This window comes from Brachyhypopomus gauderio, chromosome 13 (assembly GCF_052324685.1).
Source record: "Brachyhypopomus gauderio isolate BG-103 chromosome 13, BGAUD_0.2, whole genome shotgun sequence".
NCBI classification, from domain to species: Eukaryota; Metazoa; Chordata; class Actinopteri; order Gymnotiformes; family Hypopomidae; genus Brachyhypopomus; species Brachyhypopomus gauderio.
This window is the reverse complement of record NC_135223.1, coordinates 7,333,981-7,347,721: the sequence shown is the minus strand read 5'-3', so window position 1 is coordinate 7,347,721 and position 13,741 is coordinate 7,333,981. Positions and strand designations below refer to the sequence as shown.

General features: G+C 46.6%; 1 protein-coding gene across 1 annotated transcript; it reads right to left on the bottom strand.

Annotated features, from left to right (window-relative positions):
- Nucleotides 1–797: 797 nt before the first annotated feature.
- Nucleotides 798–11,071, bottom strand: tars2 (threonyl-tRNA synthetase 2, mitochondrial). Its single transcript, XM_076970520.1, has 18 exons — nt 10,661–11,071; nt 9,614–9,783; nt 9,076–9,190; nt 8,846–8,967; nt 8,632–8,740; nt 6,989–7,053; nt 6,782–6,860; nt 5,829–5,975; nt 5,634–5,732; nt 5,132–5,298; nt 4,479–4,641; nt 4,161–4,298; nt 3,691–3,768; nt 2,282–2,382; nt 2,094–2,195; nt 1,913–1,985; nt 1,690–1,804; nt 798–1,327 (listed from the first exon to the last, which is right to left on the bottom strand). The coding sequence occupies exons 1-18, from the start codon at nt 10,742–10,744 to the stop codon at nt 1,185–1,187; spliced, it is 2,070 nt and encodes a 689-aa protein (XP_076826635.1). The 5' UTR covers nt 10,745–11,071; the 3' UTR covers nt 798–1,184.
- Nucleotides 11,072–13,741: the final 2,670 nt, after the last annotated feature.

The window sequence follows — 13,741 nt, the reverse complement described above, 5'->3', positions numbered from 1 at the left end:
TCTGTGTTTGTTTGTATATATGCCAACTATGATAGTGGTTATGTTTATGCCTACACCAATAGTGTCTGTGGTTGTGTATGCCTACTCCGATAGTGTATATGGTTGTGTGTGTGTATATGTGCCTACTTTGATAGTGTCTGTGGTGGTATGTATGCCTAGTCCAATAGTGTGTGGTTGTGTGCACGTGTATGCCTACTCTGATAGTGTATGTGATCGTGTGTGTGTGTGTGCATGACTACTCCGATAGTGTGTGGTTGTGTGTGTGTGTATATATATATGTATGCTTACGCTAAGTGTGTGTGTATGCCTGCTCTGATAGTGTCCGTGGATGTGTGTGTGTGGTTGTGTGTGTGTGTCTGTTTGGCGTACTCCACCCCTTTGGTTGCCGTGGGTGACTCATGCCTTTTCCATTTTGGTGTTTTTTTCCATCTTGAACAGTAAACATCTCCCCAATCATTTGTGTCACTGACCCCCTCCACTTCCTGTTTCTATTAACAACACAACTCCTCCCTTTCCTATAACCTTCCAATTTAAGTCAAATTCTCCCCCTCTCTGCTTCCTCTAACCTCTCTCCCTCCCCCTCTCTCTCTCTCTCTCTCTCTCTCTCCCTCCCTCCCTCTCCGTCATTAAGAGACCGTTTCCACTCCGTTTTCACGTGAGCTTCTCAGAGCGGTAGTGAAGAGTCCTCTATCGATTGGTAGTGTCTGGAAGGAAGCACGGTTCTCTGGGACAGCAGTAACCTGGGCAACCAGCAGCCAAACCATTAGGCACCATCTCAAACAGAACCCAAGCAAGAATTTACAAATGGAGTTATTTTATTATAAATACCACAGTTCAACAGGGAGGACTTTAGGGTGGACCCCTTCCCCTGGTCTCCTGGTGGAGCCATTCAGAAGGAAGAGGTCTGTTAGGTTTATGGACGACAGGTGTTAAACTGATGAGGAGAGTGTTTATATACGTGTGTGGGTGTGTGTGACAGAGTCAAGGTTTATATGCAGCTTGACGAGCATCATCTCTCGTGTTGTGTGTGTGTGTGTGTGTCTACATGTTTGAGATGTTTTGAGCTTAGCCAGTGTGATCCTGTTGAGAGGAGGGAGGCAGGATTTCTTGGTCGTAAGGGTCAAGGTCATCAGGGTTGTAAAGGTCAGGGTTGTAAAGGTCAGGGTTGTAAAGGTCAGGGCCACTCAGAACTCATTTAGGTTGCTGCGGCTATCTCGCAGTTGTGTCAGTGATGTCATCACGTCCTCCAGCGACCTCTGACCTAACTGCTTCCCTTCTCTCGTCCTCACATTAACACTGCAATCGCTTTGCTCCCTCTCTCCCACCACTGAGAGGAAGAGAGGAAGAAAGAGGGAGAGAGAGAAAGGGAGGCGAGAGAGAGGAAGAGGGTGGGAGAGAGAGAGACAAGAGGCAGAGAGAGAGAAAGAGGGAGAGAGAGGGAGGGAAAGAAAGGAAGAGAGAGGCAGAGATGAGAGGAGAGAGAGAGAAAACATTCTTTATACAGCATGCTTGACCTGAGATAAAGCATACATTCCTAATAATACTTCATCATTAACACACACACCTAAAATGGTAGTTGGGCTTTTAACTTCTGTGTATACTGGTACAGCTTAACCGACTGCTCTGATGTGAATGAATTACATCATCAAACACTCCTGATGAAACGAAACAGTCTGAATAGTCTCTGACCAAATATAAAGTTGTACTGGGCCAGCTGTGCTGAGCGAATCTTCTTGTTTAAGGTGTCACCACGGTCATCATTGATGTCAGCCATGAATCCTGCCTCCTTTAATCTGTGCACAACCTTAATCACAAGAAAAAAACAATAAATTCTAATCATTAATCAAGTATGTTTTAGTTTTGGGCAGTGAGATATAAAGATGTGGCGATTCACACAGTGGTTTCCACTCACATCTAGCCCATACTGCTCAATGCCGCCCCCTACTGGCAGCACCATGACCTGCGCTGGGGACAACCACAGAGGCCTGGGACAGAGAGGAAATTGTTTACCCACATCTACACCACCTTATACTTAAACAATTAAGTATTGCTTAACAGATATAGAAGAAATTCTCTCTCTCCCACACACACACCATTTCCCACCAAAGTTTTCAGCCAGGATGGCAATCATCCTCTCCAGAGAGCCCAGAACCGCCCGGTGCACCATCACAGGTCTGTACATCGCTCCATCCGGCCTGCGGGTGGTGAGGGGTGGAGTCAGTGAGGCCGTCGGGTGGCGTTTAAGTAGCAGTGGAGGATGAGGAGGGTACGTCTTACTCACCCCACATACTGCAGACCGAAGCGTCCGGGCAGCTGAAAGTCCAGCTGGATGGTGGCACACTGGTGCTGTCGACCCACGGCGTCCCGGATCTGAATGTCAATCTGAACAGACCACACAGGGAAGGCCCAGTCAGCACTCCGAGTTCCTCCACACAACAGCAGCGCGTGGAACTGAGGCGTGTGTAGCGTGTTCAGACGTGTGTCATGGTTGGTGTTCAGTCATGGAAATCTTCAAGTGTTTGCTGATGGTTTAGTTAAAGGATGCGTGGCTTTAACTGTGTTGAGTAGACTGGAGGCATGTGTGGGTGTGTCCGCACCAGGAGGACGTTCATCGACCCAGTGTATGCTGGACCAGCTGTTCACTTAAACGCTACTGACAGGCAGTCAGGCTGGAGGAATTAAATGACAATGTGTTCAGGAATCTCCTCCTCGAGGTCACACACACACACACACACACACACACACACACACACACACACACACACACACACACACACACACCACACACACACACACACACACACACACACACACACACACACACACACACACACACCACACACACACACCCACACACACACACACACACACACACACACACACACACACACACACACACACACACACACACACACACACACACACACACACACACACACACACACACACACACCCACACACACACACACACCCACACACACACACCCACACACACACACCCACACACACACACACACACACACACCCACACACACACACACACACACACACACACACACACACACACACACACACACACACCCCAGACTCTCAGACTCTCTGAAGGGTGGAGGTGGAGAATAATGGGAACTGAGGAGTTTCAAAACCGAGTCGAATACAAAACAGTGAACAGAAGAGACATTACAGTTAATAACTGCGGCATGATTTATGAGCATTATAACATGCTCTGCACTGCCAGAATGCATGAACCCAGTCAGAAACACCTCAAACTGGACAACACCCAGTCAGAAACACCTCAAACTGGACAACACCCAGTCAGAAACACCTCAAACTGGACAGTACAGTCAGAAACACCTCAAACTGGACAACACCCAGTCAGAAACACCTCAAACTGGACAACACCCAGTCCGAAACACCTCAAACTGGGCTCCTGAAGATAAGAATCAGGAACAGCAAAGAGCAGAGGGCAGATACTCTGTGAACACACCATCCACTCCACTATGCGAGTAGGGCACCATATATATGTGTGCGTGCGTGCATATGTGTGCAGGGCAGCATATGTGTATGTGTGTGTGTGTGTGTGTGTGTGTGTGTGTGTGTGTGTGTGTGTGTGTGTGTACAGGGCAGCATATTTTCACATGTGTATCTTCTGTTGGACAAGAACAGTGCAGAACTGAATGAGTTGTTCACCTTTGGTCCATAAAACGCCCCGTCACCAGGGTTCAGTTCCCAGCGCTCGCCAAACCGCTGCAGACTCTTCTCCAACTGCTGCTCCGACACACACACACACACACGCACAGATGTGCACATAGAAACAAAACACAGAGGTTGTTTTTTATTTAATTACATTTTCATTTAATTAAATGTTGTATAATCAATCAAAAATTGACTTTCATCATTATATAAATATGTTGCTCAATGCTTTGGTGAGAGCTGTAAATCCTGCTTCATGCCAACAAAGCCAAGTAAACTGAATTAAACAGGAGTATGTGAAGGGGCGGGGCTTGGGAAAGAGAGGGGTGTGGCTTTGGGGAGGGAGGCGGGGTGAGGAGGTGGAGCTTGCATGTTATTATCTGTAACCCTCCAGCTCCACATTCATCAGCTCAGGCTACAGGGTGCTGAGCTGCTGCACACACACAGGAGCTGTGAGGACCTATTACCTGCTCCGCACTGTCCCAGAGGGCGGGCTCTCCCAGGAAGGGGGCGGGGCGTGTGGACAGAAGGCAGTGGAAGGTGAAACCAAAGACATGATACACAGATCTCACAAAGTCCAAACACGCAGTGATCTCCTCCTCCAACTGCAGAGAGAGAGAATGAAGGGGGGATTAGAAGAGAAAGAGCACATCTAACCATTTGTGTATTGAAATGCTTTGGCAACAAAATATGATTTTAGCTAATGTCATAGCTAATGTCATAGCTAATTTAAATAGTGAAACAGAAACAAATAAATCATGTGTGTATGTGCGTGAGTTTAGTACTTGTTCAGGGGTGCAGAATATGTGTGCATCATCTTGACAGAAGCGGCGGACCCTGGTTAGCCCTCCTAACGCCCCCGAGTGTTCGTTGCGGTGTAGTGCGCCGAAGTCAGCCCAACGTAGTGGCAGCTCTCGCCATGACCGCACCCTCTGCTCATACATCACACTGCAGGGGCGGGACAACATCTGACTGACACAACCAGTCACCAATCACAGGATATGCTCAGAAACACCCAGGACAAGAAAGACAGGAAAAATAAATAACTAGTCTTGGTAAGAAATGTATTCAAGTCCCCTAACATTAAGGTCCCCTAACATTAAACTTGTTAACGAATTCATTAACGAGTTAATTGGTGTTAAGGAAACACGTTAAACTGAGCCGGTGTGTTCATACTATGAATCAAAGCAAAACTTTTATTTCAGTATGGCGGTGGGATTACAGCTGGCACAGACCGGCAATCAACACTCTGCAAGGAAGAGAGTAAAACAGTCGTGTTGTCACAGCTGATCAGTAATCAGTGCTGTGATCTGCAACATACAGCTGTCCTTTATCTCCTCTAGATCACGAAGGACTTGTGGACCAAATGAAGACGCCAGTAGAGGGTGATGCAACTCAACTCAAGACTGAAGGGTTAAAGGGGGTGTGTCCTCCTCACCAGTGGGCGGGGCAGTTCATGGGCTTGAGGGCAAAGGTGTGCGGTTCACACTTCACAGTGAACATGTTCTCACTGTAGTGTTCCCAGTGACCAGAGCGTTCCCATAGTGACGTGCTGTACAGGGTGGGGGTCACGACCTCACTGAAGCCTCGTCTCCTATACTCACTCTGCCAGGGGGAGGGAGGGAGGGAGAGAGAGAGAGAGAGAGAGAGAGAGAGAGAGAGAGAGAGAGAGAGAGAAAGAGAGAGACAGAGAGAGTTTTGTAAGGTAAATGTAGTATAAAAATACACATCAGTGTTAAGTCAAAAGCCTACAAGTTACCTAAACATCTACATCTACAAGTTACCTAAACATCTACAAGTTACCTAAACATCTACATCTACAAGTTACCTAAACATCTGTGAAGGTGTGTTAAACAGTAGGTATGTTAATAGTTTATGAGGATGTCATAAATATCTGGTAACGTAATGAAGTCTGTCTGTGAGTTGTAAATTGCTTGTACCTTAATATAGTCTATGAGGGTGTTGTAGATGTGGGCTCCTTTTGGAAGGAAGAAACAGCTTCCAGGACTGACGTCGTTAAAGAAGAACAGCTCCTGTTCCTGCACGCAGAGGAACCCCATCACCATACTGCACATCCACGTCACACCCACGCCCATCCACCTGGCGGGGGGCCCATGGTAGGGTAGGAGTCTCACCTTGCCAATGCGGCGGTGGTCTCTCCTCCTGGCCTCCTCCTGCTCTCGTAGCCACTGGTCTCTCTCCTTCTCTCCTGGAAATGAAACTCCAATCATCCTCATCATGCCTTCTGCCTGAGCACCGCCCGAGAAGGTCACAGGAGACACCTGCAAACATACACATGCAGGGAGTTAGGGAGGAGACTAACTGTGGCTGTGTTTAGGGAGGAGCATAACTGTGGCTGTGTTTAGGGAGGAGCATAACTGTGGCTGTGTTTAGGGAGGAGCATAACTGTGGCTGTGTTTAGGGAGGAGCATAACTGTGGCTGTGTTTAGGGAGGAGCATAACTGTGGCTGTGTTTAGGGAGGAGCATAACTGTGGCTGTGTTTAGGGAGGAGCATAACTGTGGCTGTGTTTAGGGAGGAGCATAACTGTGGCTGTGTTCAGGGAGGAGCATAACTGTGGCTGTGTTCAGGGAGGAGCATAACTGTGGCTGTGTTCAGGGAGGAGCATAACTGTGGCTGGGATTAGGGAGGAGCATAACTGTGGCTGGGATTAGGGAGGAGCATAACTGTGGCTGGGATTAGGGAGGAGCATAACTGTGGCTGGGATTAGGGAGGAGCATAACTGTGGCTGGGATTAGGGAGGAGCATAACTGTGGCTGGGATTAGGGAGGAGCATAACTGTGGCTGGGATTAGGGAGGAGCATAACTGTGGCTGGGATTAGGGAGGAGCATAACTGTGGCTGTGATTAGGGAGGAGCATAACTGTGGCTGTGATTAGGGAGGAGCATAACTGTGGATGTGATTAGGGAGGAGCATAACTGTGGCTGTGATTAGGGAGGAGACTAACTGTGGCTGTGATTAGGGAGGAGACTAACTGTGGCTGTGATTAGGGAGGAGCATAACTGTGGCTGTGATTAGGGAGGAGACTAACTGTGGCTGTGATTAGGTAGAGACTGTTTAGGACACACCTGCAACATCTTGAAGGAGTGGAGGAAGCCGGTATGAGGGAGGAGCGGACCAAAGCTCACACCCACACTGCCTCCACACCTGGTACACAGAGGGGGAGTGATGGAAACAGAGAAAATGTGTGAGAGTATGTGTGTGTTTCAACACTGGAGCACTGATGGTTTTACACACACACACACACACACACACACACACACACACACACACACCTGTAGACGCTGACTGTGTCTCCCTGCATCCCCTCCTCCGCCATCTGCAGCCTCATCACATCGTCCTACACCAGACACGACAACAGCTTTATCTACAACACGACGTTCTACAACAACAACGTGAACCTACAACACGATGTTCTACAACACAACAACGTGAACCTACAACATGACATTCTACAACACAATATTCTACAACAGGACAACAATGTGATCGTAAAACAAGATTCTATAACATCTTGATCCACATCAACACATTTTCATCATAAAACACAAAACAAAAAAAGTTATCCTACAGGAAAACATTATGCTCCTAGAAAACATTCCATATTATTCTACAAAAAACATTATCCAACAAACATCTCCCACAAGGCACTGTGTTTTACCAAACATCAGAATAGTAATCATTTATAGATTTACAGCACCTTTCACATAACCCACCATTTTATAAGGCAGAGGAGATCTATTGTGATTTGCTAAAACACCATGAAATCATCCCACTAGGGTTGCAGCGGTAACCGGTTTCACAGTATACCACGGTATTAAAATGCATGATTATCATACCGTGTGCGTTTGCTTACTACCGATAAAAAGCAAGCCAGCGGAGAAACTGACCCGGGCATGCGCAACTCCGCTCCGGTTCAGCTACTCAGTGGTGAGAATGGCAGAAAGTGCATCAGACATAACAAATCTCCGTCCGCCTAAAATAAAGGCTAAACTAAAATCATACCGCGAACGGCGGAAGCGTTTATACTTGCGCGTCCTTTACTGCGGTGTTCTCCGGCAGTGGAAAATTAAAACCCTTGCAAAACAGGCGAAGAAACATTTACCTGACGAATTTTAATGTTTCATTGTGTTTCAGGTTTGAAAAGTGCTGAAATTTTGGCTACAGTACTTGAAAATTAAATTGTAACTGTATTTCGTTTCACAACAAATAGCTATCTGACTGAATAGTTTGCTTGTATACTACGTTTACAAATACAAGTATACACGTATTCTGCTATTACCAAACACGGTACCATCTCTTTTAATGTGATAAAAGTGAATTATTTCGAGTAATTTTGGCCATATATGTATTTGTATAAATATGTAACTTAATTAAGAAGCTGAAGGTGCTGTAAAATATTGAAAATGAAACTTGAAATTGCTGTACAAGTACTTGAATTATGGTGTATGAACCCTGCAAAACTCTGCACATCTTTTATTCCGCTGACGTGCAGCTTGCGCAATGTTTCAAAAACCGAGAGGCGCACGACCTTGCGACGCAACAGCCACCGCAATTGTGTAATTTTTGCCACACGGACCCTCGCAGCACGTCAAGTATAAACCAGGCTTTAACGTCCTTGCCGAACTGAACACCATTAATTTACATGTGTTCATTTTCAAATCAAATTCTGACGTGCCTGTTTTTCATATGTTAAAACCAGACTCGGTGTGAAAACCTTAAAATAGAAATCTCATGTCAGAAATAAATCCTCTCTTTCTGCAGTATCTGGTTAAGGGTCAGTGTATCTTTTAATAATATATGTAACAACATGTGATACCGCGGTATTTTCTGAGACTGTTATCATACCATGAACCGCAATACCGTTGCAACCCTACATCCCACATGACACACCATGATGAGGTCAGGAGCTGCTGACCTGGAAGAGTTCTTGCACTTCCTTCAGCGTCAGCTCTAGTCTGGAGATGGGAAGCTTAAGCCCCGCCCTCTCTGTACACCTTAGCTCCACCTCCTCCAGAGACACAGGACTGGTGAGGCAGAGACACAGATGATGAGAAAGAGGTGGAGATACACACACACACACACACACACACACACACACACACACACACACACACACACACACACTGTACCTGCTGTCCAGTTGGTAGTCACAGTAGAGGCCTGTGTCAGATACACCTTCTCGACACACCTGAGCACCAAAGTGTGTTTCCATAACGTCACCCAACAAACATGCTCCTGTCCGCCACATCACCTACACAACCGCAGGCACAGGTATTTATATACAACCACACACACTTGTCCATGTTATAGGTGGTACATCTCCATAGATTACATGCTTTCAACAATGCTCACTACATACCTCTTTACCCTCCAGAGAGTCGAAACCTAACAGCTGCAGTTCACAGTCAGCCAGCAGAGGGCGAGCTAACTCCCAAAGCTCACCATTCACTCTCCCTACAACTGCTCCTTTGGCACTGCAAACACACACAGATTGTGGCTGTATAAAATGCTGCAGGTGTGTCTGGTGTCAGCTGGGAAACAGGAGCGCGCGGTGCCTCTCAGCCCCTTCTCTCCACTCTACATCCAGGCCAGGTTGATGCATCTCGGCTCCCAGCCTGCTCTCAATGCCCTGGGTGCAGAGCAGCAGGACCAGAGAGAAACAGACTGTCTGAGGGCTCTGTGGGAACAGGGTGGGACAGAGGACACCCTCTTCAGTAGGTAGAGAGATCAGACACAGGCCTGTCCCTTCAGACACTGTGTGGGGGGGGCAGTGTGGGGCAACTGTGTGGGGGAAACCAAAGACTTCTGCGTCCAACATCTGCCTGTATGTACAGACAGTGATATAAGTGTTTGAGGCTGCACTGGTGTTCTAATATTTTCCTAATGTGAGAACTCACCGTGTATTACGGGCTATCTGGAGGGGAGTCGTGACCCCTGCCAATCCTTTCACCGTTTTACCATCAGCCAATCGGATGCTTAGATCATGACACTGCACCGCCAATGACCGACTTGCCTTCAGAGCCTCAAAGACCTGCAGTCGTTTTGACTGGCCCGCAGGGGGATACAACTACAACATAAACAAGAATCAGGAGTTACAACTGATCTCACAACAGCAACAGTATACATGTGGCACGATGTAGTGAGATTACAGCCAGGTTACGGTGCCACACACACCCCTATTCAATAAGAGTCTGAACTGGGAACTGTAGAAAATATAATTCCACATATTGGAAAATACCACATATTTTGAATATTTACGAATGCATATGTTTACTGCTAAACGAACCTGCTCAATTCTCACTTACAATTCGCTCAAATAATTACACACAGTCCCCCTTCGCTTTTTCTCATATATACATACACACACACACATATTATATATATATATATATATGAAAAAAAGGGGAAAGATTCAAGGTCAGTGTTCGTCTGTTGCAATTTTCAATGCTGTTCAAGTTCAATGTTGCCTTGCCAGTGTAACAGAATGCAGAATAAGAGAGTTGAAATAATATGAATGCCAAATGACAGAGACCTGCTCAAGGAACGGACTACACCGGATAAATAAGGTCGACAGAACCGCGGAGAACTTAAAACTACCGAGTGCTTTTATTTCCAGGTGTGCAGGAAACTGGAGACTTTTCAGTCTTCCTAAACATCTGAATAATCACGGATATCTACATGCTTTGCGGACTTTCTAGTAGTGTACAACATTATTTTAGTACACTACACGAGGCGCTCATGTCCAGCCGAGACAAGGACGCTCCGGCTGTATCAGAGTAAGAGACTCGGGCAGGACGAGCACGTGTGCAGGTGGGTGAACCACACGACACGGAGCATCTCCGCAGGACACGCGGGCTGCACGCAAACACGAGACACAGCAGGACGGAGGACACAGCAGGACACAGCAAGACGGAGCAGGACCAGGGTCGCAGGCGCGCGCGCACCTTGCTGAAGCGTCTCTGGTTCTGCAGGGTTGAAATCAGCGACACGCGACGGCCGGAGCACCGCGTGACCCACGACACGAGCATCCTACACCCGAGTATTAATACTCCAGGACATTAACACTCCAGGAACATCAGTTTGATTTAGTCCCACGATGTCGGCGACACAATGCGCGCGGCCATGATGCCGGAAGTGTGTAAGCGCGCAGCGTACAGCCGATTGGTCAAGCGCGGAAAGGGGCGGCAGCAGTAAACCAATAAGAAGCAACGATGAGGGAACCTTCAGGAGATCAACGTGCGCATGCGCAAGCACAACCGCTAACACCTAAAAGCTCTGGACTGTTTTAAGCGCGGGAGAACTGCGACAAACATGAACAGTCTCGAGCGAACATTAAAAAAATGCTAGTAAAAAAACCCCCACAAAAACAAACATCCGGTTTGAGTCCAAACTCACGCGCACTCACTAAATAACACACGTGCACACAGACCGCCCCTGTCTCGCGCTCTTCCTACCCAGCTCGCGCGTCATCTCCACGTGCAGTCAGGCAGGGGATGACGGCTCGCGCGCGCTGCCTCGAGGGCACACGAGTGTCACTACGGGCTCGCGATGACGAGCACGAGCATGCGCGTGACCCCGCTGCGTGTGAACGTGCAGCTAATTTGGAAGCGTCGTCGTGCGCGCGGCTACGCTAGTGATGTTGTGCACCCCACACCTTTACCTGAGAGGCGGTTCCGAACACGGGTTTACTCAAATATTAAAGGCGAACTCAACAGAGGTGGTTTAACCGACCCGGAGACAAGATTTAACACGGAGTGGGACTGGAGTCAGAATCTGACACAACTGTGCAGATGTATCCTGAATGTGTAAAATACCTAAAATTACTAAACATCCCCCAAACCAGCTGACAAATAGACAAACAAACAAAAGCAGCCAAATTCACGACTGAAACGGGAACAGCGGTTTAACGAAGTTCTAGGTGAAGTATTCAGATACGGCCGGACCAGCCACTTACAAGCACAGAGCCTTTCTGTCCTAAAGAAAGAGCTCAAGGTCCAACAGCCCCACTGCAAAGCTGACTTACATTTTGACTTCGAAATGGAAAATGTTGTGAATTCTCCTGACAGCTAAAAGTTATAAACCAGGTGGTGAGCGAGCTATGTGCCATTCCTACAAGTGACCACAAGATGGCGACAAACGAGCTCACGCCAAAGGTTCACATGACGTATTAATGTGTTTTAAAACTTGTTAAACCCAAAATTTCACGAGTTCAGTCACGGCTACAGCAGTCACAGGCTTGAAAAGTTTACTGCTGACTGCAAGTCAGTGTTGGTATACACCACAATATCAGTTACGGGAATGATCAGACCAACGTGCAGAGGGAGTTTGCTGTGAGAGTTCCGCTTTGATTTATAGGTATACACAGTTCAGTATTTCTGTCCTAACATACTAGAAGAAAACTGCGTATAGGTTTTGTGTGGATACAAATATTCATGTGTTTACAACAGTCCTGATTTGAACTGACTAAGCAATAGTGAATTAGGCTTAGGGGAAACCAAACATTTGTGCTTTTGTAAACATAAGATGGAAAGTGTTATGTATGTGGGAGCAGGAAAATAACTATTGAAAATATATATTTTTTGTGTCAAACAGCACAATGACCAGCAAACAAAAAACAAACAAAAAAAACCCACAAAAAAACAAAAAAAAAAACAACAAAAATAAAAAACTGGACCGATCCCAGGACTGTATTTAGATCAATATGAACTAGAAGGGCCCTGAAGCTTGATAAAACGGTTCTGATCCCAGGACTGTATTTAGATCAATATGAACTAGAAGGGCCCTGAAGCTTGATAAAACGGTTCTGATCCCAGGACTGTATTTAGATTAATATAAACTCTCAGGGCCCTGTGACATGATAAAACTGGACCGATCCCAGGACTGTATTTAGATCAATATGAACTATTAGGGCCCTGGAGCTTGATAAAACCAGACTGATCCCAGGACTGTATTTAGATTAATATTAACTCTTACGGCCCTGTGGCTTGATAAAATTTTATGTGAACAAAGCAAATTATCTCAGGTATTCCACTAAATGAACAAGTGAAGCACAGAATATTGTAGATTCAGGACAGCACGCTGGCTCCCGGAACCGTGTCCCTGGAGGCCACCGAGTTAAAGATGTGTCAGAACAGCAGAGTTTGATGACAACCATTTAAAGTAGCCTCGCGTGTCCCACTGACATGCGGTTAGACCCGGTCCAGGCCGCAAGGCGCCCTGTGATGTTAGGAGCACGGTGGGGTTAGTCAGTGGCTGGTGTACTGGACTGTGATGGTGTACTGTTGTGACATGGAGGTGTTGCGGTGTAAACCAGTACAGTACTACACTGACTCAGGGTTAGTGTCACCAGGAGCCGGTTGCTAGTGGAAACCCACTCAATGTGAATGTATAGAGGGAAAAGAAAGAAGACACAGAATGGTGTTCCTTAAATCTTGAACATTTCAGCACACAGTTACGAGGAGGTGGAACTGCTCCAGTACTCCCAGTTACGAGGAGGTGGAACTGCTCCAGTACTCCCAGTTACGAGGAGGTGGAACTGCTCCAGTACTCCCAGTTACGAGGAGGTGGAACTGCTCCAGTACTCCCAGTAACGAGGAGGTGGAACTGCTCCAGTACTCCCACATGCAAAACTACTACAGCGTACAGTTGATGATACGGTTAGCAGGTCAGCTTATTCTTCAGTGAAACCGATATGAAGGTTCAAAGCACACATTTAGCATTTGGTTTGCACTAAGCAAAATACTGTTTTATCAAACCTCCTGACAGAAAAAGGACTTCAAGGTGAATCAAACATCTGTTTACACACATCCTGAACATATCAAATAGCTGGCGTAACTCTTTCTGGAACTATGTACACAATGCACACTCTTATCATGTACAATCTGAATGGAAAATGTTTTAAGAACTTGATTTGTATTCTGACTGATTTAAGGGTTTTCTCCATTTCTCTTTGAAAATGACCCTGGAAATGTATAATTTTTATATATCGATAGAATATATAGAAATAAACCAAAAAAAGGGGGGGG

Coding starts and splice junctions, on each gene's coding strand:
- tars2 (XM_076970520.1), bottom strand. CDS start 10,744: ATGCTCGTGTCGTGGGTCACGCGGTGCTCCGGCCGTCGCGTGTCGCTG. Junction 5,976..6,781: donor ACTCCTTCAAGATGTTGCAG/GTGTGTCCTAAA, acceptor GTATGTTTGCAG/GTGTCTCCTGTGACCTTCTC. Junction 2,383..3,690: donor GGGCGTTTTATGGACCAAAG/GTGAACAACTCA, acceptor TGGTCTGTTCAG/ATTGACATTCAGATCCGGGA.